Here is a 25954-nt window from a genome sequence, read left to right as displayed (position 1 = left end):
GAGGACTTTGGAAGGATCAGGAGCTGGACTAAGAGGCTCAGATTTAAAAAAGCTGCTGCTTTGTGGAGTGGTGTACTTGTGGCAACATCAGGAGCCAGGCCAGACTGCTGCTGCTACTGTACCGTCACGACCACGAGTTCAGGCCACTGCTGTACAGCAGCCACAGGCACAGTGGTATGGTCGTAGCCTAATGGCTTAGCAAAGCCACTGACTTTCAGTAGGACTTAAGAGCATCAGACGCGTTTGAAAAGCTCACACTAAACCTCCTGATTCTTAACCTTTCTCAGGTTGAACTTTGGGAAAGCTTCAATTGACATACAAAAGTTACGTGTTTAAGCCTGCAAAATGCTAAGCATGAAACCTCTGACCCAGTAAGGCATTTTAGCACACCTTAATCAATTATCTTGCCAAATGAGACCTAATGGCCATCTAACTATACATGAGTGGCATAGCTGCTTGCATAAGGAATCATAGAATCATGGAATGGTTTGGGTTGGAAGGGACCTTAAAGTTCATCTAGTTCCAACCCCCCTGCCATGGGCAGGGACACCTTCCACTAGACCAGGTTGCTCCAAGCCTCATCCAGCCTGGCCTTGAAGACATCCAGGGATGGGGCATCCACAATGTCAAAGGAAAAGCGGATGCCCAATGGATTGACTACAAGTTGGGAAAATAGATATAAGAAACAAAATTAAGGGAAGTAAAACGAGACTAAGGAAACTTTTAAGCGGTCGAGTGTGTCACACAACTTTGTTTCTGTGGCTGCAACGGGACAGGGAGTATAGGACGGTTCCGAATTTCTGATCTGAGCCTTCGCTGGAGCTGTTTGGATAGTCTGACCCATTGCCTGGAGCTTGTTACATCAAGCACACGTTACGTCGGGTTGCGTTTTGCCTAGGTGTGCCTAACACTGCGGTGACAACACAGGAATTCATGGTACTGAAGGGACACCGGTCCCCTCTATGTGCTCTAGGGCGAATGGGAACTCTTCTGTGCAGAGAGTTTTTAAGCACGCTGGAGTAACTGAGTCGCTTTTGTTGTTACAGGAAGCTCTTATCATGGCCAGCATGGACCACCCGCACCTGGTGAGACTCCTGGGTGTCTGCTTGAGCCCGACCATTCAGCTCGTCACTCAGCTGATGCCTCATGGCTGCCTGTTGGATTATGTTCATGAACATAAGGACAATATCGGCTCCCAGCTTCTGCTGAACTGGTGTGTCCAAATAGCTAAGGTATGCCGTTCGTGCTGTTCTTTTTTTGTCATTTTCATCACTAACTGAAAAACATGCCATGCAAAAAATGATACCAAAAAAAAGTAATTTGTGTTTTCTGGTATTTGTTTGTGTTTAGCAGGGGAAGAAGCCCTCTGTGACATCTGGGGCTGAGCACAGGCTGATTTTTCAGCCTCTTGTACTGTTCACTATTCATAGATACTGATTTAACCTGATTGTAGTTTTCAACCTTTCTGAATCTGCATTGCCAGTTAAATTTTCATATGCCATCAACTGTCTGCCCCCACACTGCCAAGAAGATAAATATTCACTTCGTGTCACTCCTTTGGGAACCACCGCGGTTCTGCTGTGTTCAGACCTATCACAACAGCTGAAGCTGGAGGGTAATAGTGCTGGTCTCTGCAGAACGGGAAATCTCGGGGGCTGGATCCTGCCTTGCTTGCCGTGGTGTGACACTCCCCGCCTTCCTGTGGGGTTTCAGGGGCAAGAGTGAGGCTGTTGTCGTTCAGATACAGCCTGTACTTCAGCTGAGGTGGAACAGAGCTTAGGTCATAGATGCAGCCCTGATGTAATCCTTGCACAACATCTTACACATGGGTTAGGTATCAGTGTTGTACTAAGATCAAGTTATTGATAATCAGTTGCAAAGAGTGTAGTGGGCTAGAACTTTTAACCATTTTAAAGGCTCTTGCAACTGAAGTTTGCACAGTGATGTTACTACGAATGAGAACCTGGAACCCCCTTAAGAAAACTGAGAAGTTCAGCTTGCCCTGAGTTTTTCTTCAAGGGGAGCAGGTTTAAGGTTCATCACTGACAGGGACTGGGGTTTTTTCCCAGGATCACACCTGTGGTGAAACCTGCCTGAAGGTGGCAGTAGCTGAAATGACCATAATGCTGGCTAGAGGGGTTGGCCTGTAGAAGGGGTGCGGGGAGTCCCAAGCCCACATTCTGATGTTGCAGCATTTTGTGGATGTGTTTAATATCTGTGATTCTGCTGTGTTGGTGAAGCAGCCAGGGCTGCACGGAATATTGGAATGCGCTGATGGGGGATTGCCTGTATCTGGAGGTTTGCGGGGGTGTATTTAGGGCTGTTACCAGACCAAGGAAGGTGGGGGAGAAAATGCATATTCCTGTTTGAGTCCTTTCTCTCAACACAACCTCCTTCCCATCTGTTCTCCACTCTTGATTGATAGTGGCCGTTATTACTTGTTACAAAACATGTACACCGTGGCATATGTGAAAGATAATCCACCTTTATTTTCAGTTTGTGCATGTGTATGGCTGTTGACTCACTGGGCTAATAGCTGTACTTGCTCTGCTGTGGACTTGATGTGGGCAACTGGTTCAGTGAAGCAAATAGCCTGTTCCATCGCAGAGGCTTACAGAGCTGACAGATCCGTGGGAGGGTCTGTGGAAGGCAGGTCATGGTTTTCCCATGGTGATTCTTATCAAAGTGAAACGGGTTCTAAACTGATTTCCATTGTAAACGGTTTCAGCATAGCGTGGGGATTGGATTTAGGTACACTCATTTGAAAGTCATTGCCTGCCAGTTCTCCTGATCACCGTGAGATGTGGGAGGAGAAGACGAGGTATTACAGATATTTGAGTTCTGAGGCGGTGGGTAACGAAGCAGGGCAAAGAAGTGAGATCATACACGTAATATTAACTGATGAAGTCTCAGGGAGAGAAAGGGAGTTTCTTTATTATAAACGGTGGCCTAGTACAGAGGGGAAGTTTCGTGAAGTTTAGTTAGTTTATTGAAGTTTAATTAAATTTGTCATCTTCAGCATCACAGTAATCATGAGGTTAATATTGCCTTGGCCTCACATTACAGCACGAAGCTTGTCCACTTGGCTGCCCATAAAGGGGACAGCAGCAAGTGATTGTTTTCTTGAAGAAGCACAGTGCTTCATACACATGGCTGAGCTGTTAAGTCTGGGCATCGCAGTTTGTCTGGACTATTTTCTCTTCTTTCCCTTCTCTTATTCTTACTGCTGTGGTAGGTACTGGGCATGGGGAGAATCAGCACACGTCTGACCGGGAGTTCTGCATCTATCTATAAAGATACATCTTAATTATTAAACAGGAGGTTAGCTGTGAACAGAGGAAAGAAGTAGGGATGTATGAGGCTGTGCACACCGCACGATGTATGTGGTGCAGAGCAATGCAAATGCTGCCCAGAATTTCCTGCATTGCGTTGCGTTTTCTGATGGGATAGAGGCATGCCTTGCTGTCTCTCGAACTGTACTGGTGACTGGGGCTAGAGGACATACACTGGAAAACGTTTCAGAACTGGTAGGAAGAATAATCTTTGACATCACCAGACAAGGAGTCCTCTTATCCCAAAAAGTGGGATAGACATGCTAGTCCCCTCCTAGGAGCACAGGGGAGTAGTAATACTTGTTTTCCACTCATCTGTCACATTTAACAGTGACTAGGAATCAGTCTGCATCCTGCAAATGAGAGAGATTCAGTTTGCCTACAAACAGGCTGGTCTCCAGAGGAATGAATGCAGAAGGTGGCTATTGCATCGAGCACGACTTTCCATTCGCTGCGGGAAGCATCTGCGTATCCCACCTACCTGTATCCGCTGTGCTCGCGTTTCAGGCTCTGCCATACAGCTTGAGAACGTCTCTCCACGTCTTGGTTTTCTAGGCTTTTGGGAATGGTTGGTCGTGTCTTTCTGAAAGCTACAAAAAACGTGATTAGCAATGTAATAAGTGTCAGAAATGAGCAGTGACCTCCCAGTCCTGTTCTCTGCTCCCTGATGAAGCAGCTTCTGGTACCTTTTGTTAGGCATATCTTTCTCCCCTCCCCTCTTTTTTCTGGTGAGAATTTTCCCCAACAAGAAGAAAACTGAAGGAATTGGAAATGCCTTGATTCCAAAGTTCAGGCTGATTTTAACGAATCGTTTAAAATCAAGTTGCTGCTGCAATACAGTTCCTCCCCACTGCGCTTTTCTCCATCTGCCAATGTGCAGGCATTTATTTATCGAAGTCATCGCTTCAGAGTTCACTTGTTCTGCCAGGCTGTTCATTTCCATATGTCTCTGCTTCTGTACAACTAGATGCAGAAACTAGTTAGGCGCTGTGCCTGGTTGCCAACCTGCATATGGCTCTGGAGATCGTTTCGGAAGGTTGACGATAGGGCAGTTATTAAGTATTATCTACTGCCAGCTGAAAAAAAGCTTGGATGCTTTTTCTTTTTTGCTTACACAGATTGTGTTGAATTTATTCTGACTGTTATATCATTGTAGGGTAATTGTGTTCTCTTTCCAGAAGCTTTAGCTGCCTATTTTATGGATGAAAGTTATAAAAATAGAGTAGCCCCCAAGCGTTCTGCATAAAACATGGTTGTTAGACAGCAGCTGTGTCTAAGGGGGTTCTTCCCTTCTGCTTGGCAGATACACAAGGCATCTCCTTGTGTCTCACTTCTACGTTAGTGTCTTGCACGGGGACTGAATGTTGAACCTTGTAGCTCTGAGTTCAGCTCAGCAATTTCACATGGAGTTTGGTGTGCAGTACGCTGTGCTTTCACGTCAGGATACGCCCTAGAGTTGGGAGCACGAGAGACATCCTTGGTGGCTCTAGGGTATGGAAGGATGGAATAATGCTTCCTCAACATCCACGGTGTTGGCTACTTGAGAAACAGATTAAGAGTTAAGTTTGGTAAGGTTAGCACAAGCCTAGAAGTGAATTCTCAGAAGTGGAATTATGTCCTTGTCAGCCAGAGCATGACAGATACATGTAAATTAGGAAGATTTAACAAGAAAAAAAGCCCAGCTGTGTGTATTGGTGTTTTGGTGTGTTTGATATAATTTCTCTCAGCAAGGGCTGCCATAACACACACAGTGGCAACGTTGAGGTGTGGGGGTGAGGGCATTCTTACAGAAACGCATTCAAGAAGAGAAGAAACATCTTTAAGTTTCTAGTCAGAAGGAGTTGGTTACAGGCTGCCAATGGGTGAGGTTAACTATAAGGCACCTGTATTGAAGGCTGTTACTCTCGTGGAAAAAGTAGCCTGAGTCCTGTTGGAATTATCTGTGCTATGTGAGGCTACATACGCTACTCAAGGGCAGATAAAAATGCGTTTTTGCTTCTGTAACTTTGCATACAGCACTTGCTAAATTCAGCGTGGCAGTTCAACCCAGGCAGCCTCATCTACTGTTCCACCATCTTTTCTGGTACAGTCATGGTTTCACTCTGCTCCTGTTGATTTGTGTTAGCTCCGCACCGACTTTGTTGAGCAGTGTTCAGATGCAGAGGAACTTTTCCTGCCCTGAAGAAGACAAGGCAGAGGAAGGGTGAGAAAGGAAGCAATCTTCCTAAAACAAAGCAGCTTGCCTGCGCTCACCGAGCCTGTGGGGGAGAGCTCAGCTCTCCTGGGTCTTAGCCAGTGCCCACTCTCTCCTGCCCCGTATCCCCCAGGGGCTGCCAGGCCTGTTTTTTGTGTTCTGAACTCTAATAATCCATTCACAACCCTGCAGCATACTAACGAGGTGAAGCAGAAGTAGGTTCATACTGTGGAATGTCATGGAAGGAAAATCAAGTACTTCAGGGGATTAATTTTATACCTTTTCAATATAAAAGAATTCTCAAATTACCTTAACGAAAGCCCTGCACAGCATCAGTTATCCAGGTATGCAGGAAAACAACGTTTGAAAAAACTGTAAGAAAGAAAAAGAGAGGGGAACTTGGGGATTGTGTTTTAATGAAGCATCCTCACGTCTGCTGGGTGTTATTCCAGCATTCTTGCAGTCATCGCTCTGTCAAAGGATTCCCTGCCAGCAGTGCAGATCTGCAGCTGGGAGTCTCCAGGAGCTGTCAACCCAAAGGCCCTTGCAAAGCTTCCTCAGCGCTTCTTTCTGCCACCCTGTTCTCTCTCCCTTTTAACTGGTTCACGCTGCAGGACCGGGTGCCCCTGGGACGCTCTCTTGGCCAAAAGGAGGGCCTACCTGCTCCAGAAGCCTCTCTCCAAGCCAGGCTTCTTAGAGCGCCGTATTTCTTACTGCCCAGGGCGGTGCTTCTCGACTGGATGTAAATTCACAGCCTATGGGAATTTCAAAGGTCCTGTGTTGATTTCTGCAACTGAGAAGCTGACCCACATCCTAAATTCAATGGGTTTTGGCCTGCGCTCCTCATGTGTGGAGTGAGGGAAGCTCTGAGCTGGGGGGGCCGGAGAAAAGCGAGGTCCCCTTGGCTTCACAATGAGGTGAGGAGCCTGTCTCCTCCATCCAGACTTGATGGATTAGGAATGACTTGTTAGGGATAGCTTTTGTTATTCTGCTACAGATGGGATGAGGTAGCAGCTGTGTAAAGTGGGGGGAACTGGGGGTGACTGGACAGCGGGAAGAGGTAGTGAGGGTAGTGGCTGTGGTTCAAGGTCTTTCTTTTTCATTAAAGAAGCCTACCCTACTGCTCAGTGACTATTCCATCATGGAGTGAACAGAGGAGCTTAATGACAGTCATCTATCAGCTGTCCACATTTTAAGCTTCAAGATGTCTCTATTCCCAGAGCTCCTTGCCATGACAAGGCTAATTGTATAATTATAATGCTATACCAACCCCTCCTGACGTGCTCACACTGGCAAGGACCAGGGCTAAGGGCTGTGATAATTATCACTGCAAGCAAGTACATTAGCATAAATGTAGTTTACTAATGGGGCTGCTCTATTAGGAAGCGCAGTGTATAGAAGAGTAGGATCTAAACCAAGGGCTATGAAATTAATGCCATATTGAAACCAGGCCTTAATTGTGTGGAGGAGCAAAATCAAAGTAAGTGGGGAAAGTATCATTCCACTCTCCTGAATCCTTCCGTGCAGTATTTTTATTCCTCTTCATTGTGACTATTTTTCTCACTCTGCTGGAAGGCTTGGATATCCACAGATGGAAGTGAAGGACCCTTCTTCTGGTGTCACTGGGGAGCTCTCGCTGAAAGAGGGTATGCCATCAAGTCTCAGAGAGGAATTACCCCACTTTGCCCATACCTAGGAACTTTTTTTGGTACCCTGCTGGGCAGCTCCCTGAGTTACAAAGGTTCAAACAAACTTCAGAAGCTCTTGCAACAAAATTCAGGTGGATCTTGCAGAATTCTGCTGTAGTTAACTGGATTGTCTTGGGCTTTTAGGAGATGCTGAAGAAGTTTCTTTTGATCCTATCAGATATTGTGGTTTGGGGTTTTTTTGTTTGGTTGGGGGTTTTTTGTTTTGGTTTTTTTGTTTGTTTTTTCCATCAACAGCAGGGAAGGAAATGAACATGTGTACTTTGGTCATCGTGTCTGATCTGCCACGTGCAGATTATTGAGGGCACATTGAGTGCAGCCATTGCTGTTGTGCTGAGACGTAGGATCAGGGCCTGGTGACTCCTCCCTTGGCTGGTGGTTGCTGTGGCTGGAAATAATTCTCCAAATAAATCAGGAAATTTGATCCTATTAAAAATAATTACAGCTTTTTACAAGGGCCTGTAGTGACAGGACAAGGGGTAACGGGGTTTAAATTGAAAGCAGGGAGGTTTAGATTGGATATCAGGAAGAAATTCTTCCCGGAGAGGGTGGGGAGGCACTGGGACAGGTTGCCCAGAGAAGCTGTGGATGCCCCATCCCTGGAAGTGTTCAAGGCCAGGCTGGATGAGGCTTGGAGCAACCTGGTCTAGTGGAAGGTGTCCCTGCCCATGGCAGGGGGGGTGGAACTGGATGGGCTTTTAGGTCCCTTCCAACCCAAACCATTCTGTGATTCTATGATTTCTGCGCTTTGTATGTTTCTTTATTGGGCACAGTATTCCATGTTTTCCTACATAGTTGTGCACCTATGAGGGTTTTAATACCAGCTGATTGACTGACTGCATGAACCCCATGTGCTGTTCTGGCTTGTGGGGGAGGGGTATTTGAATCTGGAAGATTGCCTCAGGACCACAGGAATAAAAATGTACGGTTGGGTGTATGTGAAAATTATAGAGATCTCTTTCTTGCAGCTTCATGCTCTGACCTATGATTCTCTAAGTCTCTTCTGCATGCTGTACCCACCTCAGTATGATAGTACTGGAGTTGTTGGTGGTCTTTAGTCTGTGTGTATATTGGTCATTAGCTCTAGAGCTGGGTGGAATGAGTTGACCTTTGAAGGTGACTGCCTCTCTCCACTGACTTTGCTGCCTAGACGACGAGCGTAGGCTAACCTTGCAGCTTTCTGACAGCTTAATTTTCAGGGGGATAAATGTGAAGGGTGTGGGTGATGACAAGGACACAGGGAATCTGGGACAAAGCAGATGCTGGAGGACTAAGCTAAGGTCGGCACTGCGAACACAAGCGTGGCTGGGTTGGGGTGTTCTTTCTGCACAGTATGGTACGTTTCCATGTACAGCTTCAGTGGGCTGTACCCTTCTGCGCTGCCTAAGGTCCTGTCAGTGAACTTGCTTTCAGCTTGTCAGTAACCGGGAGAGGTCTATAGTGGGTAATAATCATTCTCCACTCTTAATCTGACTCCTCCTGGATTATCTGGGCATCCTCTTCCCCTCAGAACTCCAGTGTTCCCAAAACCGGTTCCATGGTTCATGGTTGTTAGGGGAAAAAAAAAGCGAAGAGGCAGATTTTTCAGCCTTTTACAAATCACGTCAGCCTTTGCGAAGGCACAGAAATGAGCAATTTATTGCACAGAGATAGACAATTTATTGTTTTGTTAAATGAAAGGTACGTTTAGCACTGACATTTATAGAGTCTCTGATATTGGGGGCCTGACAGCTGCAGGCTACAAAGGGCTGGCTTGGCCTGAACATACTGGCATTCTCATCAAGTACACTGAGCTGCGCTGGGGGGAGGAAAAAACACATTAGATTTTTCCTAGCCGTCCCCAACAGACTGGCTTGGGAAAGCATTATTGAAAACCACTCCTAAATCAAATTCAAGATATTATAGGAGCACCTACTAGGGTCTGTCAGGATTTCCATTATAAGCCCATATTTTTCAGGTTTATAACTCAACCATAAAATTCTGCTCTGGACTGTGACTTGGCATAAAATGTCTCAGCCCAAAGCATTTTTTTATTATTATTTAAGAAATATATGTATTTGGCTATTTTTAAGTTACTGGAGTTCAGAAACAAAAGCTGGATTTCTCTCTGTACATACCCATTAATTAAAATGTTTTTTTCCCTGGTGAGTGCCTGCCTTTCAACACTGAATTTTCTAATGTAACTTATCCTGCTTGGATGACTACAAAACCTGTATGGCCCAGGCATAATGTTTAAAATTAGGACACACAGACAGTTTTGCAGAGTACCACAGTATGCACGTGCCCCACAGAAAAAACACACCCTGCTCCTAAAACCATGTAAGAGTCTTCAGGAAAGTCTGCAAGGCCATTTGCAAAAGGCTCTGGAGCTCCAAAGGATGTGCCCGTATTTGAATAGAGTTTAACCTATCACAATTACTAGATCGACTTCTGTGCAGTCATGGAATCACAGACTGGTTTGGGTTGGAAGGGACCCTAAAGCTCCTCTAGTTCCAGCCCCCCTGCCATGGGCAGGGACACCTTCCACTAGACCAGGTTGCTCCAAGCCTCATCCAGCCTGGCCTTGGACACTTCCAGGGAGGGAATGCTCAGGCATAAATCCAGTAGCCTTTTGTACAAGAAGAAAGGACGTACCTGTTGCAAGGGAAGGGAGATGCCCGGTAGAAGCTGCTGCAGATGAGGGCTGTGGTCCTTAAGTATGAGAGCAAACCTCACAGACAGCTGTTAGCAGGTGTTGGACCATCTTAAAAAACCCAAAGCGTTCTCTCTGTGTATAACTACTGCTCTGTCCAAGTGGGAGCCGGGAGTAGCTGTGGAGTGAAGCCTGCTGTCTCCATGTCCTAGCATGACTGTATCGAGGGTCCGTGGAACAAGTAGGAGCATGGCACTCACTTGATATCCACCTATGACGCCTTGCTGAGGAATGTCTCAAGCCATAAATGGGACCTGAAGGTAGAACCTTAGACCCTGGTACTTTGCTGATCCATTCCTTCGGTCGCAAAGTGAAGTTTTACAGAAGCACCGGAACGGGATACGTGACACAGCCTACTGAACCCAAGTTTCCCTGGGACACAGCGATGAATGCACTCACAGCAGTGAAGAGCAGTCAGTGAAACAGCTCCTCCATAAATGGGGATGGACAGGCAGCATAGCTGGAAGAATACGCTTCCTGGGGATGCTGTGTAATCCCTGTGAGCTCCCGTGTGTTGCAGAACGCCAAGGTGAGTCTGCTTAATGCAACGTGAGAGGGGCGAGGGCAGTTCCAAGTGGCTGCTGGCACTGTTTCAGGTGCCGTGCCAGCCCTCAAACCCACAGGGTCGCCTGGCAGTCAGGTGTCATTAGTCAACACTCTCCTGCTTTCCCACATCCCATCTGTTTCTGTCTAGCCTGTTTGTGCAAATTAGCTCTCAGTATGCAGCAGTTCTCACCGTAGTTTGGTTTTCTTTCTTCATCCTGTGACCTTTGTGCTTCTGTAAATTTACCCTTGTCTGTGTGCCAGAGTAAAATCCTCGCTGCTTCTGTTTTTGTTTACTAACTGTCCATGTTGGCAAACAGAGGGGACTGACTGGGCCTTAAAACTGAAGTCCTGCAAAACATTACTATCTTCTGGTTGGAGGGGAAATGCATTGGGTTATGTATCCCGTGCAAAATACTGAGCACAAAAAGAATTCATTGCCCTGAACTGAAACAGTCCTGAGAGGTTCTGAATTTTCCACATGAGGATGTTTTTCCAAGGCTTTTGAAATGTCTTTGTGTTTATGCTACTTTTTTATTTCTTGAAATTAATTTTAAATGAAATTATTTTGAAGCAAAACAAAAACTACACCTGAGACTTCCCTAAATATTCTTGTTCTTTTATTGACAAAATAATGTTTTGTCAGGTTGTTTCACGCATGTAACCAAAGTCAGTTTTAGAGAAGGCAACTTTAGTTTTTTAAAAAAAATGTGTTGACCAACAGAAGGCTCCGGGGAGACCTTATTGCAGCCTTCCAGTACCTGAAGGGGCTACAAGAAATTTGGGGGGAGGGGGATACTTTTTCTAAGGACCTGTAGTGACAGGACAAGGGGTAACGGGTTTAAATTGAAAGCAGGGAGGTTTAGATTGGGTATCAGGAAGAATTTCTTCACGGAGAGGGTGGGGAGGCACTGGGACAGGTTGCCCAGAGAAGCTGTGGATGCCCCATCCCTGGAAGTGTCCAAGGCCAGGCTGGATGAGGCTTGGAGCAACCTGGTCTAGTGGAAGATGTCCCAGCCCATGGCAGGGGGGGTGGAACTGGATGGGCTTTAAGGTCCCTTCCAATTCAAACCATTCTGTGATTCTCTGATTTCTTACGAACCCGTGTACGTAACTAAAATGCTATGCTATAATATAATACGTAGTGTGTGTTTAGGATCAACTTTCATGAGTTGTGTCATGAATTCCTTTACATAGGGGCTTGCTTCCAGCAATGTCTCCCATGTCAGCATGCAGTAAACCAGTCCAAATTACATGAGATAGTAGATGGGGAGAAAGAAATGAAACATGAGCTATCAGAAGGGGACTCAAAAAGGCACAAAATACTTGAATTTCCCTATGTTTGGGAGTGGAGATATTTTAAGAGCTAGGTGTCACTGAAGGAGGAGCTTGACATTGTGAGTGGACTGGAACAGCACAGTGCAACACTGAATGATAGGTGCCAGTGATTTTGAGTTAAGACTTCTGGAGGTGGCACAAATAAGAGCATGCTGCCATGCTTTACTGACGCCTGGGAATTACTGTAGCATCCCAGGCTGCCAACACGTGTGCTGTAGTGTGTCGTGTTACACCTTTGGCGCTCCCGAGAGCGGGTGATGCTGGGATCCCCGTGTATTGCCACTGGCTCTGTCGGTGAGACAGCCTGCCGTGGAGTCGTGTTTTGCTCTGACGTGTTGCTGCCTACGCAGGTGTGTGAGTTAAGTCAAGAAAGAACTGTGCAGATCTGTGACATGAAGCCACTGGGACTTGGCTGCAAGCACATCTGAATGTTGCAGTTTTAGAGCAGCTCAACTTGGAGTCCTCTCACCCTGAGCTTTACGTTACTGTTGTTGCCCTCCCCGGTCATAGTTGGGCGTTCTCAAAAAGGTACTGTCTTCCCACCCTGCGGTCCTAATACACGTCTGCTAAGCAGGGGAATATCGTTGTCCTAGTAGGTGAGGAACTGCAGAATCAAAAGACCAGGTGCTGTGTCAGGACTCTGAGGTTGGAGCAGACGTCTTCATTTTCAAAAATCTGGGGTTCATTTCCTAACGTTTGAATGGTCTTTTCTTTCCATAAATGCTATTTAAATACACAAGAGGAATTGAGGATTGGGTGGTTTTGAATTGGAAGGAACATAGATAACTTTTTGCAATTGTTTGTGTTGAGGGGGGACACAGATTTTCTTGCACAATTTCAGATTTAAATACGAACTTTGGAGTCCCACATGAAGGTAAGAATAAGGGTAAAATAGACCAGCCTGATCACTTTCAGTAGAGACAGGATGTCCGTTACCACTCTGTGAAGCTCTGACTTTACCTCCTCTAGATCAGAGTGAAAAGCGTGCACTTGTACCCAGGAAGTGAGATCAACCTGCACCAGATGTAGTGGTCTGGGGGTATGAAATGTTCACCCCAGGAGATGAGATTAAATATTTTTGTGTATTTTGTTTAGCTAAGTGAAGTGTCGTTTGCCGAGCATTAGCTATAAATGTAGCACAGTTTAATACTGAAGAGGAAAACAAGTATGTGAGGTAAAGGACTGCACTGGCACAAGAAGGAATGAGTCTTGGCTATGAGCAGACAGAGAGGAGATGAGAACGTGGTTATTAGCTGCTACAAGTGGAACGTTTCTCAAGCCTGCTAGTAGAAATAATGGAGGCAAAACAATGAGTGGCTTTTTAAGAGGGAGCTTGGTACGTTTATGAAGCTGATTTGGACTGAATGATACGGTTGCTTTCAAGGGGCAGAATTTGATGGCATGGTTGCTGTTAGTTCCCTGTTTCGAAGCTGAGTAGTAACAGGGCAGGAATAAACAATGAAGGAAGCATTCCCATGGTTTGCTGAGAGACAGCCCAGGTCTGAAATTTGGACCTTCAGGAGTTCGAGATGGTGTTTTGCACTTCGGATTGTTTCTTGTTTTTCTGTTTCCTTGCTCACCTCACTCATTCTTAATTCAAATTAAATCAGGGTCTGATTCCATTAGCTGAACTGAATAATGCATTACTCTGAGTTTTCATTGAAATCAGCAAGCCTATTCAGGCAGTGATGATGCTATTCTTGTGAGTAAACAAATCAGAATCAATCTCGTGTGCATTCAGCCTGCTTCACCCTAAGAAAAAAAAGAGCTCTCACTTCATCTCTCTCTGTCCTCTTGCCTTTGCCTAGGGCTTGCTATCAGTAATTCACGGTACGTGTGCAGTAGGTGGAAAACACACGTAACAGAGTTATTTAATGAAGACTTTATTACATTTAAATATAAGTGTTTTAGTTTGTGTTGGAGACTAATGACCCACAACATTTCTTTTGCAAAACTGGCGGCTCAGGGAAAGATGAAATAGCAGTGTCTTTGATTCTGGCTATGTTTCAAAATACTTCATTTTAGTTCAGAGCTCACCCACCTGGACAGTATTTCATTGAAGGGGGAATTTATTCCATGTTCTCCAAGTCTTTTCCTAGCTGTCTTGCCTTCCAACTCTTTGTTTCTGGTGAGACATTCAGACCTGCATGTCTTTTTGCACTACCAGTATTCACAGAATAATGTCTCATATTTTGTCTGCCACAGTTCCTGCATCCCTCCCATTAGTTATGAATTCTTTTCTACTCTGCTTCTTACAAGTACAGCGTGTTGCCTCCTCCTCTGTAATCTTTCCAATTTTGCTCTTACCTGACTTTTTCCCATATGCTGTTCTGTCTTTTTAAGACTAAAATCTTAATAATGGTGTTATGCTCTGTATAGTTCTGTGTATCTTGAACTGTAAGACTAATAATAATTCCTTTTACATCTCATTTTAAAACCATGAGTGTCAAAAAGAAAGGAAATTGAATCACAGAAACGATAGAAGAACTTTTGTTTTGACAGCTCTATATTGGTACTGTGTGGCGGGGGTGCTTTCCTCCCAAACTGAGGTAGGCATAGATTTAATTTGTGGCATTATTTTTTCATAGAAAATTGCAAAGGCATTTCTAGTCATCGCTATGATAAACAAAGCAAAACAACCCAATTCTTTGAATCCAGCTCTGTGCTTCTGAAGCAGATCTTAACAGTTGAGAAGATACTTCGGATCTCTTACTACCTTACACTGGCTTGGTCTTGTTACTTGGTGTTGCTGCTGAGGGGCTAGGTTCAGACATTTGTATGGATCATGTCTGGCCACTGCCGTGTACTGTAGGTAGTAGTGTCCCGGGCAGTTGACTGATGCATGAGCTGTTACTGTGCTTCAAGGAGGGTCGCCCTTTTCTGGCCAGCAAGCCCACGAGGTGAGCAGAGTCAAGCCCAGCCTTCTTCCTGCTCCCAGTCGACATTCCCAGCGGCAGTGATGTTGCTTGCAGCCCTGCATTCTCTTACATATGGAGGTTTCAGTTCTTGACAACCCTTACACAGAATTATGCTTCTGTGAAAGCTGGGACTTCCAAAATAAGTTTGCTAAACCTGAGTGGGTGTTTTGTTTTGTTTTGGGTTGGGCTTACGTGGTCATTTCTTCTTTGTTGCATCCGTCTTCCATGCTGTTCTCAACAGGCTCTTGGCTGGGGGAAATTGGCTTTGGAGTCAGTGGAGCTACGCTTGCATGGTGCTAACTGCTAGGCTGGGATTCGGGGCTTTTTCCATGTGTGTCAGTTAACTGAGCTACTTTTTTCTTTAAATCTGTTTCCTATAAACATAAAGAGAAAGGGGAAAAAAAGCAGAAGGACTTTAACAAGCTGGAAGGAATGTTCAGTACCTGTGCATTAAGAAAAGCCTTATTTAAGGGCACATTCCAACTTGAATGAGAGATTAAGAATCTTTTTCTCATGAACTTGTGTTCTCTTATAAGGAGTTTTTAGGAAGTTTTTATTTTGTCTTTGTGGAAAACAGTTGTTGTATCTGTCCTTCAGAAACAAGCTGAGGAAATAGTTCAGCTACCCATTAATAGCCTGCCTTTGCAACATCAGACTCTTCTTTTACGCTAGGGAAGTGTTGTTCGGGGTTTAATCTCTGTAAATCCCAGCCCCACAAACACCCACAGCTCCTTGTTGCCTTCCAAAGAGTCAGTATTTTACGTGGGAGTGGTTCTCCTTCATACTCAATTCTGATTCCTTTCCCATCTCACATCCTCGCTTCCCTCCCCTTTGGCAAAATTTCAGGGTAAAATACCTCTTGGACATAGCCATGGCCTTTGCTGATGTGCTGCAGCCCCTTGGCCCCCAACTGTCATGCTTACTAGGTGGAGACCCAGGATTCACTTTGTTAGGATAAAGCTTTAAACTGCTCCTCTGTGATTGAAAAGTCTGACTTTGCTTTAGAACTGTTCTTCCTCGAGCACCATGACAGAGTTAAGTGATGGTCAGCCAGTGAGCGCAAGGAACACACTTATTTTAGGATTAAACTGCAGAAAATGCTAATAAATAAGCAATCCAAAGCAAGCAGGCTTTTGACCCTGTGTGTAATGCAGTCCTACATGACACCTATTTTCTGTGTTCTCTCTCTCCTCCAAATGAGTTAGGCTTCCTCTACGGAACAGAATCATGTCGAAGATGCGTGGGTTTAAGTAGTTTGCAGTTTTGTCCAGTTCAGCTAGTGATTCGTGCTGCTGTAAAAATCTCAAGGGTGGTTTGCATACCATTTGACCTTCTTTGGAGCGTTTTTTGATTTGACTTCCAGCCTTTACCTTGGCAGCTGCACGAGTGGGTTTAAAGAGCTGATGAAAAACATATGAGGCAGAGCCTTTTGCCTGACACAGCTGGCCAGTTTTCAGAATTCCAACGTTTGAATAGGGAACAAGATTATATTTTAAAAAAAAAAAAAAAGCTGCAAAGGTGCACTTGGTGTGTTTCATCTTGAAATAAAGTCAAAAAAATTAATTTTTAATAGATTAATCTCATGTTTTTTACTTTATTTCCTGGGAGGTATCCTATGGATACCTATCCACATGTATCATATGATAACATCCCGTTCTAACAAAATATAGGTAATAGTATATGTTATATATAATAGTATATGTTATAGTAGTAATAAAATGCAATCCAAAAACTTTTGAAGGCACTTGACTAGTGCCTGTTTCATTGCAACACAAACAAGGAGATGCTTTCAACAAAGAAATAAGCTGTTGCCGTTGTCTTTAGGTAGTAGCTGCTTTTAATGCTTGTTAATATTGTAAAAATTCATAAAAAAGAAATTGATACTTCCACTATATATTTTATCATGATGTGGTGTCACACTATGATTACGGGAGTCGATGTGTCATAACATTATAAAATAATATACAATTATTTGAGAAAAGGGAGAGGAATAAGAAAAAAAAAAACGTTAAAATCTCTTCACCATATGAATGATTAATATCAGGATTTCATCACATGTGCCAGAACAGTTGTGATAACTACATCAAAAGCTGCTTGGAGAAACAAAACAACCTGCATCTGTGTTTTGGGGGAGGCTGAAGCCCTCAGATGCTGTGCAGGTTGATGCTTTGAGGGGCTAGTTGATCTCCAGGCTCTAGGAGATGAGGAATCCTGCACTTCTGGGCACGTGCAGACTGTGTAGCAGGCCCAAAGCTGCTACGCATGCAGGACATGTCAGACCAACGGCGTTGATGATGTGGGCATGCAGACAGTATGCACAGTTCATGTCAGACACACTGGATGTACTATATAAACAGGGAGGTTTAGATTAGATATCAGGAAGAAATTCTTCACAGAGAGGGTGGGGAGGCACTGGCACAGGTTGCCCAGAGAAGCTGTGGATGCCCCATCCCTGGAAGTGTTCAAGGCCAGGCTGGATGAGGCCTGGAGCAACCTGGTCTAGTGGAAGGTGTCCCTGCCCATGGCAGGGGGGGTGGAACTAGATGATCTTTAAGGTCCCTTCCAACCCAAACCATTCTATGATTCTATGATTCTACATGTGTTCCAGGACACCCATGCTTGTATTTTTGTCCTGGAAATCCTGATGGACACATGGGAGTCCAAGTGCATTAGGGTGCTTGCAGTAGATTCTAGGCCCTATTCTGATGTAGTGTATCATCATATCCTCCTGTAGCTTTCTAATTAGCTGTACATATCAACCTATGGGGTTTGTTTCTGGTGCATTCGTTTACCTTTTCCTTTATAAGTGCACATATATCCACATTTTCTGTATTGGCAGCAAAGCGTGAGGTATTTTGCCTGGCAAAGAGACAAAGAAACTATATATGACATTCTTGAATTTATTTTCTTGGTAAGGTCCAGTATTCTGTTGCTTGATATGATGTATTTGTGTAACCTGGAAATCTGCAAAATGAGAAGCAGAAGAGCAGGTGCATTGCAGGGAATTTTGCAGAAGTGCAAGCGCGTGCCTCCTGCTTATGTAAGATAGGAATTATGCTGAAGAAGTGTGGGGAGTGGCTTGCAATGAAAGAGTCAACCACGTGAAGTCATCTGGCACGTACAGTTAAGACAAGCTCAGGCCATTCATTCCATTGACAGTTTGTGTGCAGAAGCTGTCAGGAGGTGCTTTCTGGTTTCTCATCATTTCTGTGAATGATCATCTTTCACTCCATCCAGGCTGTGTGCAGTGAGAAGAGATACACTTTGAACCTTGAGTGTGAACACGTTTGCCCCAACAAATTCAGGTGAACAAAAGATCACTCTGAAGCAGTAGATGACAAAATGGTATTGATCTTAAGCAAAAACTTAGTCTAGCCACTTGCTAGCCTTCTTTCTTCAGTGACACCTGCACTCAGTTCAGAAGGCAGTGATTCAAATGAGGGTCCCTGTTTTTATGGTGAAGGAGAAGATGCGGGGTTAGGAAGGGCTGGATTCTATTCCTGGCTTTTTCATGAAGAGTTTTGACACATTCTTTTCAGCAAATGGGCTTGCAGTCCTTAATGAAATAAAGCATTTGGAGGTCCTGTGATGAAAGGCACGTGAAAGTGCCAAGTGTTGTGCCTCAACTGCTTCAGATTGAGAGAATTGATTAAGACTGCGTGCGCCAGAGCTGTCACGGGTCTGTTTGTTTATGTTAACCTGAGGCTAAGTGCAGTAGTTAGACTCCAGTTTTCAGACAAGGCAACCACCTTTGTGGTTACCTGAAAGTCTGCAAATTGGCGGATCGTAAGAAATTCCCACCTGTCAGCTGACATACGGTAACCAACCGCTACAGCTTTCTTCCACAGTGATGTGATTCTGTGCGGTCCCTTTCAGGTACACTTCTTATGTGAAGGGAGTTTTACGTTAACCAGTTCTGCTGTGCATTCTCAGCAGTTGTATATACTCACAATATTAAATCAAATCGGAGCTGACAGGTGGTTAAGTCTGAGATATGATAGTATTTGTCTAAATGTGGAATATGCGTAAAAGCCAGGATGAAATATTGGTGTTGAATATGCCACTTAGCTAGTTTTCTCAAGTTACGTGGACATAACTTTTATTTCCATCTCAATCATTTTTAAAAGTCTCATCATTTCTCTATTCCCACCAGGAACATTGCTTGGCAAAGTCAGGAGGGCTTGAGCCAGTTAGAATACTCACAGATGCGGTGAGTAAGAATGATTAGGAACACAGATACGTGTCTGTGGAGTTGGACCGTCGAATTTAAATCTTTGGCTTTCCAGATGTAGTTGACACAGACGACACGCCATTTATGGTCTATTGTTGGTTTATAAAGCCAAAGAAACATTCTTACCCAAAATGGATAGCAGAGACTCATAAGCAGTCTGCTTTATAATTGATAATCTAATCTTTTGGTGCCCTGAAGAGAGACAGCTAATGGGTATTTTGAGCCCAACAGAAAATCATTAGGAACAGCAGGTAGTTTAGCTTCAGCAGATCTGTAACGCACTACTGTTTCTAAAGTTTCTAACACGCAGTGTAGGTTCAGTAACGGAAAACACATCTCTGTGAGGTGTCGCCTGTACAGCTTCGAAGTCCGAATCCCTGCCTTACTGCCAAGTACTTTGTGTGATTCTTTAGGAAGAAAGGAAAAAAGAAGCAGACAAACAAAGGCAAGGCAGCCCTTCGTTCTGAACATCAGCAATCTCCAGAAGGGTCACGCTTTCTGCTGTGCTGTGTAATGAGTCTGGTTATCCTGCTTCAAGGCTGCTGATATGCTCTGGGACCATATGGAGCTGGATGGCACTTCATTCTAGGTAGCAATCAGAGGAAAACTTAATCTGAATGTTTAGGTATCCAAAGCTTTTTCCCATTCCAGGCAGCGGGTTTTCTTGGCCAGCTATAATCTTCTGAAGGTGTCTGAGCTTAAGTGTGGTGATCTAATAGCAGGACTGGAACATAAGATCCCAGGTAAATGTTATTTATTTGAATCTGTATCTGTATACTGACGTCTGCCTACAGAGCACATTCCTTTTTCATCCATCACCTTGCTGATGCTCATTTACCTTGGCATTTGGAAAGGCTTCATCCCAGATAACATTGCAATTAAAGAATGAGTTCGGAAATTGAACTGGCCTTAGTCGAAACTGGTAAAAGGCATGTAAAACCATTTCATTTATTAGTACAGCATGCCATTTAAAAGGAAAGTTATAGATGGCTTTCCAAAGCTTGCCATTTCTAATTAGGTTCAGTGTGATTCAGACCTCCGTCTCTTGGCTTGTATTGTCATAGAAACTTGAGCTGAAATTACAGTCCTGTAATATCCCCACAGGGACTAATTTATCATTGCTGCAGTTACTGGCTGTATTAATGTTGCCTAAGTGTATCATTATTGGCCATTGGCATGTGTAGGTGGTGCTAGTGTTAGTGACACTTCTCTAACACAATGGCTGGAATTTTAACAAAAGTTTAGTACCTAAATAGCTTAGACTTGTGTAAAAACCTCAGCCTAGAGTAACAGAAAATGTGGTATTCTGAATTGAAATGTTGCTCCGTCATCTTGGTGCAACCAGTCATTTCAGTTCAGTTTTATTTTGAGCAGACTTCGGTAGAAATAACACGACTGCAAGTGGAAGTGTTGTTTTTCATAGGAAGAGTCCTTAAGTTCATAGAAACAGCCACGAGGTACTCAACCCCTTACCAGGGATCCGCTTGGCAGCGACTGACCACGCAGGTCAGGTGTAGCCTCGTCTCTCTTCATGGCGAAATGCAGGACTGTCTTCATCCCAACGCACTTATGTGCCATGACCATCTTTTCCTGTGATTGAAGAAGGCCTGACTAGAGGCTGGTTTACGGTTCGAGCTCCCTGTAAGTTGTAGCATTAGTAACAACTGGTCAACTCACAGACCCAGTGAAAGGCCCTGTCATGGCCAGACAGAGATGTGTGATCTCTCGCATCTTCGGGGATGGTTTTATTTATAGATCTTTTACTTATTGCCTATGAAAAAATCAGTTGTTAGGAAACACAATGTTTGAAAATTACCAGTTTGTTTTAAAAATACTTGGAGAAGTAGAGTCAACCCCTGGGATAGACTTGCTTTGAAAGGTGGGAGCAGGTGACCTCCAGAGGTCCCTTCTAGCTAATATTTCGGTGTCCGTTCACAGCTCTTTGCGGAGAACACGTGGGCTGGTGTAAGTTTCTCAGGCAATTCTGTAATTGCCTTATTCTAAGCCCAAATCCTTTCCAGTCACAAATGAAATAAGATTCCGTACAGGCTTTTTTTTTTTTTAATATTAGGTCCTTGCAGATACTGACTTGTGGCAGGCATTACCCATTGCTTCTGTTATAAATATAGTCTTGTAATCGGTCACTTCAGGTGAAGTAAAGACAGGTAAGAAAGTGCTGTTCCAGACGGAGTAATTCTGACTGCTTAGTAAAGGGCAAACAAATACTTCTGTGAGGAGCACCATTAGAAACAGACATTATCATAGCTACAAAATAGAGTATAAAAAGTATTGCTGTACTTTCATGCCTTACATTGGCTCGGCCCCCAGCGATGCCCTGGCCATCTGCCAGCCCAGGCGCGTGGCCATTGCTCTTATCAAAATGTTGCCAGGCACAGCAGAGTAAGATGACAGCACTACAGCAAGCAGCGAAAGCAAAAAGCAGCCACTAACGAGCACTAGACCCTAATGTACAGCAAAGCAAGCAAGCCCCATGGCAAGCACAGGAGCCTGCCAATTAATAGCTAAACAGCAAGAACAGCTATAAATTCGACCTAGCACATTCTGATCAAACCTGTTGTTATCTCGCACCCTTCAAGCCCCACATCGGGTGCCAAAAGCACTGTTGTGATTTAACCCCAACTGGCAACTGAGCACCACACAGCTGCTCGCTCACTCCCCCCTCCGCTGATGGGATGGGAGAGAGAACTGAAAAAGTGAGAAAGCTCATGGGTTGAGATAAGGACAGTTTAGTAAGTGAAGCGAAAGCCGTGCGTGCAAGGAACACAAACCGAGGGATTCATTCACCACTTCCCACAGGCAGGCAGGTGGACAGCCAGCTCCAGGGAAGCTGGGCTCCATTCACATGTGATGGTTACTTGGGAAGACAAATGCCATCACTCCCAACATCCCCTCTTCCTCTTTCTCCCCAGCTCTATGTGCCGAGCATGATGCCACATGGTCTGGAATGTCCCCTTGGTCAGTTGGGGTCAGCTGTCCCGGCTGTGTCCCCTCCCAACTCCTTGTGTACCCCCTGCCTCCTCACTGGTGGGGTGGGGTGAGGAGCAGCAAAGGCCTTGGCTCTGTGTAAGCACTGCTCAGCAGTAATGAAAACACCCCTGTGTCAGTAACTCTGTTTCCAGCACAAACCCAAAGCACAGCCCCATTCCAGCTACTGTGAAGAAAATTAACTCTATCCCAGCCAAAACCAGCACAGTACTGAAGCACTAATCTTTCTTTACCTCTGTCTGACAGCGACCTTGTGCAGAGCATGAATCTCAAGCTGAAAAGAGCAAGTGAGGAACAGTGAAAAATCTGAGACTGATTATGGATATTTTCACAGGAAATGTGATTTTCTTGGTAGAGGTTTGAATTCCAAGGACCAGCTCATACCTCTACTCGTACAGGTGAAGCAAAGTGCTGTCCCTTAGAGGAAGTCGTAGTCTGGCTCTTAGTGATTATCCCCTAATGTGAAATAGGGGTACAATTGCTGGGATTCTTTAGCAATTTTGCCATTGTTTAACTTTTGCAAAACACAGCATCATCTCCCATAAAAGATCCCTTCGTGTTTCTCTTCTGCTTCAGGTGCCCCCTCCATTCGATGTACAACTTTCCAAGCACTAACAATGTTCAAAAAATAACCCACTTCTCTTTACTTTCCGTGTTGTGATTACGGATCCCTCCTACACCGTGTACAATAGGCAGCGCAGCGATGGGAAGGGAAGATAAAGAGCGTTTGAGTGATGCAAAGAGCCGGTTTACTCTAGGGCACAAGCCCATCCAGATGTACGTGAACATATAATGGTCATAAACAGATTCTTCTGAACTCTCCTAACAAATAACTAATGGGATCTCTAAGGTAGGAAAGTCAGGCAATTGCGGTGTCCTGAGCATCAGTAAATTTTCTGCTCTCAATTGTCCTTTGCCTATGCTTGGTGAAAAATGCATGCATGCATTCCGTTCAGTTTTGGAAAGAAGAGTGCATAATTCCTTCCCATGTATTGTGCCCCTCTTCTCCCAGGGTTAATTAAAACCCACAAGCCGCCAGTATTCAGTAAGTCAGAGAAGCATCTACCACCTTCCGGAGCTGCTCTTGCTGCTGGCCAGCGACTCCAGCTGGAAGGTGGCACTCTGGAAGCAGCTAACGCAGTGGTAACTTTGGATGCCGAGACGGTTTTGAATTGCAGCCCTGATCAGGAGGGAATAACCTGTTAGATTAATTAGGGCCCTTTCCCCCTGTTTGTAAATTAAGAAAAATAAGCAAGTTCTGCCCTCCAGTCATGTTTTTGTCAATGATATAACGCTCCAGCTCCAGAGAAAACCTGCAGCTCCTTCTTGCTCGGCGCAGCTCCCTTGGGTGTACGGGTTTGGAATGCACATTCCCAGGCCTGTGCCTGTAGGAAGGACTGTGTTTGTAGCGGCTCTGCTCTCCACAAAGCCCCTGCAACAGGAATAGCATGGCTGCTGGAAACAGGGCTGGAATTTCCATCCAGGGCTGGGCTGGGCGTGTCAGTTGGTGGATGCGTTTCATCCCATGGCTTTGTACACTACTGCTCTTTCAAAAGTAGTGGTTGCTTTTGGTTTTCCTGGATTCTTTTGGCAGCTAAGGTCTAATAATCAGGTAGCATACAGTAGATCTCCCTCTTTGATCTTCAGGATGCTTTCTCAGACAGTCCAGCAACAGCTGGTGCAGACAAGTCCACGCAATGACCGTTTCCCAGTTTTTCTTATTCATCCCACCCTTGTGAACAAACCTGAGCAGAGGGCAGATTCTGTCCAGTCATTTGCATTTACTGTGTGAGTTTTAATTTACTTTCTTTTGGTATTCAGGTCACCAAAATACCTTGTTATGTTTCTTGTTCTATTTTCCTTTGTATAAAAATAAATGTCAGGATGATCATTTGAATAATCTTTTTTTTTTTTCCTCCCTGAAACGGTAGGTACTTTCCTTTCTGTAGTCTCCGGTGTGCCTTCTTTCTGTTTAATGTAACCTTTCATAGATTAAAAAGGCAATGATGTTAATAGAATTGCATAATTGTCAACAGATAATGTTCTCCCAGTGAAATACAGCTAGTGAGGCTTAGCTGAAGCATTTATAGCAAACAAGCATGCAGAAACAAAACAAAGATGTTTATTTTCAAAGTGACACATCTTTGCCATCATCAGCATCTAAATCCTCAGGTATGTCATTCAGCCTCTGCAGGACTGGGACCCCAGCATTCCCAGTGCTGCACTTACTACTTTTTGCGTGATGACTTCTATCGAGTGCAGGAAGACTTAGCCCCTGTCATAACCAGAGAGAGAGAAGCAGAAATTTCAGGATTCAGACTCAGATCCAGCCTTTCCCAGTGCTCCAAGGAGGTGTGGGGGCTTGATTCTAGTGGCTACCTTTTATTTTAATTCCATACCGGTGTTCTGTTGTGCCAAGGCAATGACACAAGGGGAAAAAAGGGTAAAACGAGAGCAGCTGAGCTCACAAAATCCATCTGAGGCACACACTGAAAGGTTAGATTTCACAGGGAATGGTGGCCAGTCACTGCCAACCTCATTTCTGAATGTTAAGTACAGAGGGGTAGTGGGCAGTGGAAGTAAATTGTACGGTGCATGTAAAACCATTTTGCTAATGGGTTTTGGTAGAAACAGTGGAAAGGTCTGTTGAGAACCGAGCAGAGGACTAACAGCATGGAGCAGCGTGGTCTCTAAGGAGAGGAAACATAAGAAGGTAAAGGCTGTATATTTCTGGAAAGCCAGGGAACCAGCATGGTGTTCTCAGAAATAATAAAAAGAAAAATAACAGATTATCTTTGAAAAAGCTGTTAGCTGCAAACCTAGATTTCTCCTTTCTGGATCAAAGCATAGCTGAGTGTCTAGCTGACAGACAATGCAAATTACTGCCACGAGGAAAGCAACAATTTAAGGTAAAAATGTATATGTTTTATGTAGAGTTACCTTTAATATTGCAGAAAAATCTAAATCTCAGAAAAACGGCTTCAGTTTCCTGTTGGCAGTTTCAAGAGTGAAACCATGACGTGACCTGTGAAGTGGTTAACGGGCTTCTCGTGTCTCCTGTGGTCCTGTCTGAGACGCGTTGCCCAGATGACAGTAAGAAACGTGAGTTGGACGGACGTGGACCGTAGCAGGTAGCGGTGTGCAGGAGGGTCACGTCTCATCATGCACGGCCCCTGAATCCATGACGGTGGGGCCCTGAACCCTTTAGCCCATGGAAGGTCAATGGAAGCTCTGCTCCTACCTTGGGCACCTCTGAATTGGGGTGTGATAGAGGAAAGGGCCTTCGGCGAGTGCTCACACTTGTGCATGTGCTTAATGTGCCCTTCCCTTCACATGCAGGGAAGTTTTCCTGAACTGGAGTTTCTCCCAGGTGAGGGGTGCTGGGGGTGAATGCCGATTGCAAGCAGAAGCGAGAGCTTCGAGTGTGGAAGGCCCCTCCTCTTCCAGAGTAAGGCAGAGATGCTGTAACCTGGGTTATTAAACTGAGACAGACTTGCAGGAAAGAGTTTTTGAATTGGATTTTGATTTAAAATACTCCTAGTATAAGGGGTTTTTTTTAAAGCAGTAAAGCTAATCCTTTATTCGGCTGAGCACATGCTGTAAGCGTATGTATAACCAGCTTTCTGTCAGAAGGCTTAGATCGGGGTCTGCGGAAAGGCTCTGTGCTCTCGTGAAAAGAGTAGGATGGATGTGCCAAATACTCAGCATTCACTGGACTTCCTAGGTGTTACTCCATACTTTGCTGTCAAGAAGCGGGTGCTGGGTGCAATGCCACCACCTTATAGCGCTCGTGTTGCGTCAGCAAGCTGCGCCAACGCACCTGTGAGTGGGACTTTGCTGTGGTTTTCGGTAGAAACTCTTCTTGTCTACAACTACTTGCAGTCCTTGGAAAAGATTCTCTAGGAATAGAGTTGTGGTGTTTCAAGTGGTTGGCAAATCTTGTACCTGTGTCTCCAGAAGCAGAGAACAGGGACTTTGGCGATCTGGTTCAGCA

The 25954-nt window shown here is 44.7% G+C and overlaps 1 protein-coding gene across 1 annotated transcript in view; it reads left to right on the top strand.

The window, feature by feature from the left end:
• The first annotated feature begins 1052 nt into the window (after window positions 1-1052).
• Window positions 1053-25954, top strand: part of LOC104514546 (receptor tyrosine-protein kinase erbB-4) — a 98810-nt gene continuing 73908 nt past the window's right edge. Inside the window, exon 1 of the mRNA XM_010158266.1 lies at window positions 1053-1232. Within this exon, the coding sequence (XP_010156568.1) occupies window positions 1059-1232 (174 nt within the window). The 5' untranslated portion in view covers window positions 1053-1058. The remainder of the gene's footprint in view (window positions 1233-25954) is intronic.

This window comes from Eurypyga helias, unplaced genomic scaffold (assembly GCF_000690775.1).
Source record: "Eurypyga helias isolate BGI_N326 unplaced genomic scaffold, ASM69077v1 scaffold2889, whole genome shotgun sequence".
NCBI classification, from domain to species: Eukaryota; Metazoa; Chordata; class Aves; order Eurypygiformes; family Eurypygidae; genus Eurypyga; species Eurypyga helias.
The sequence above is the reverse complement of the archived record's forward strand: the minus strand, read 5'-3'. Positions and strand labels throughout refer to the sequence as shown.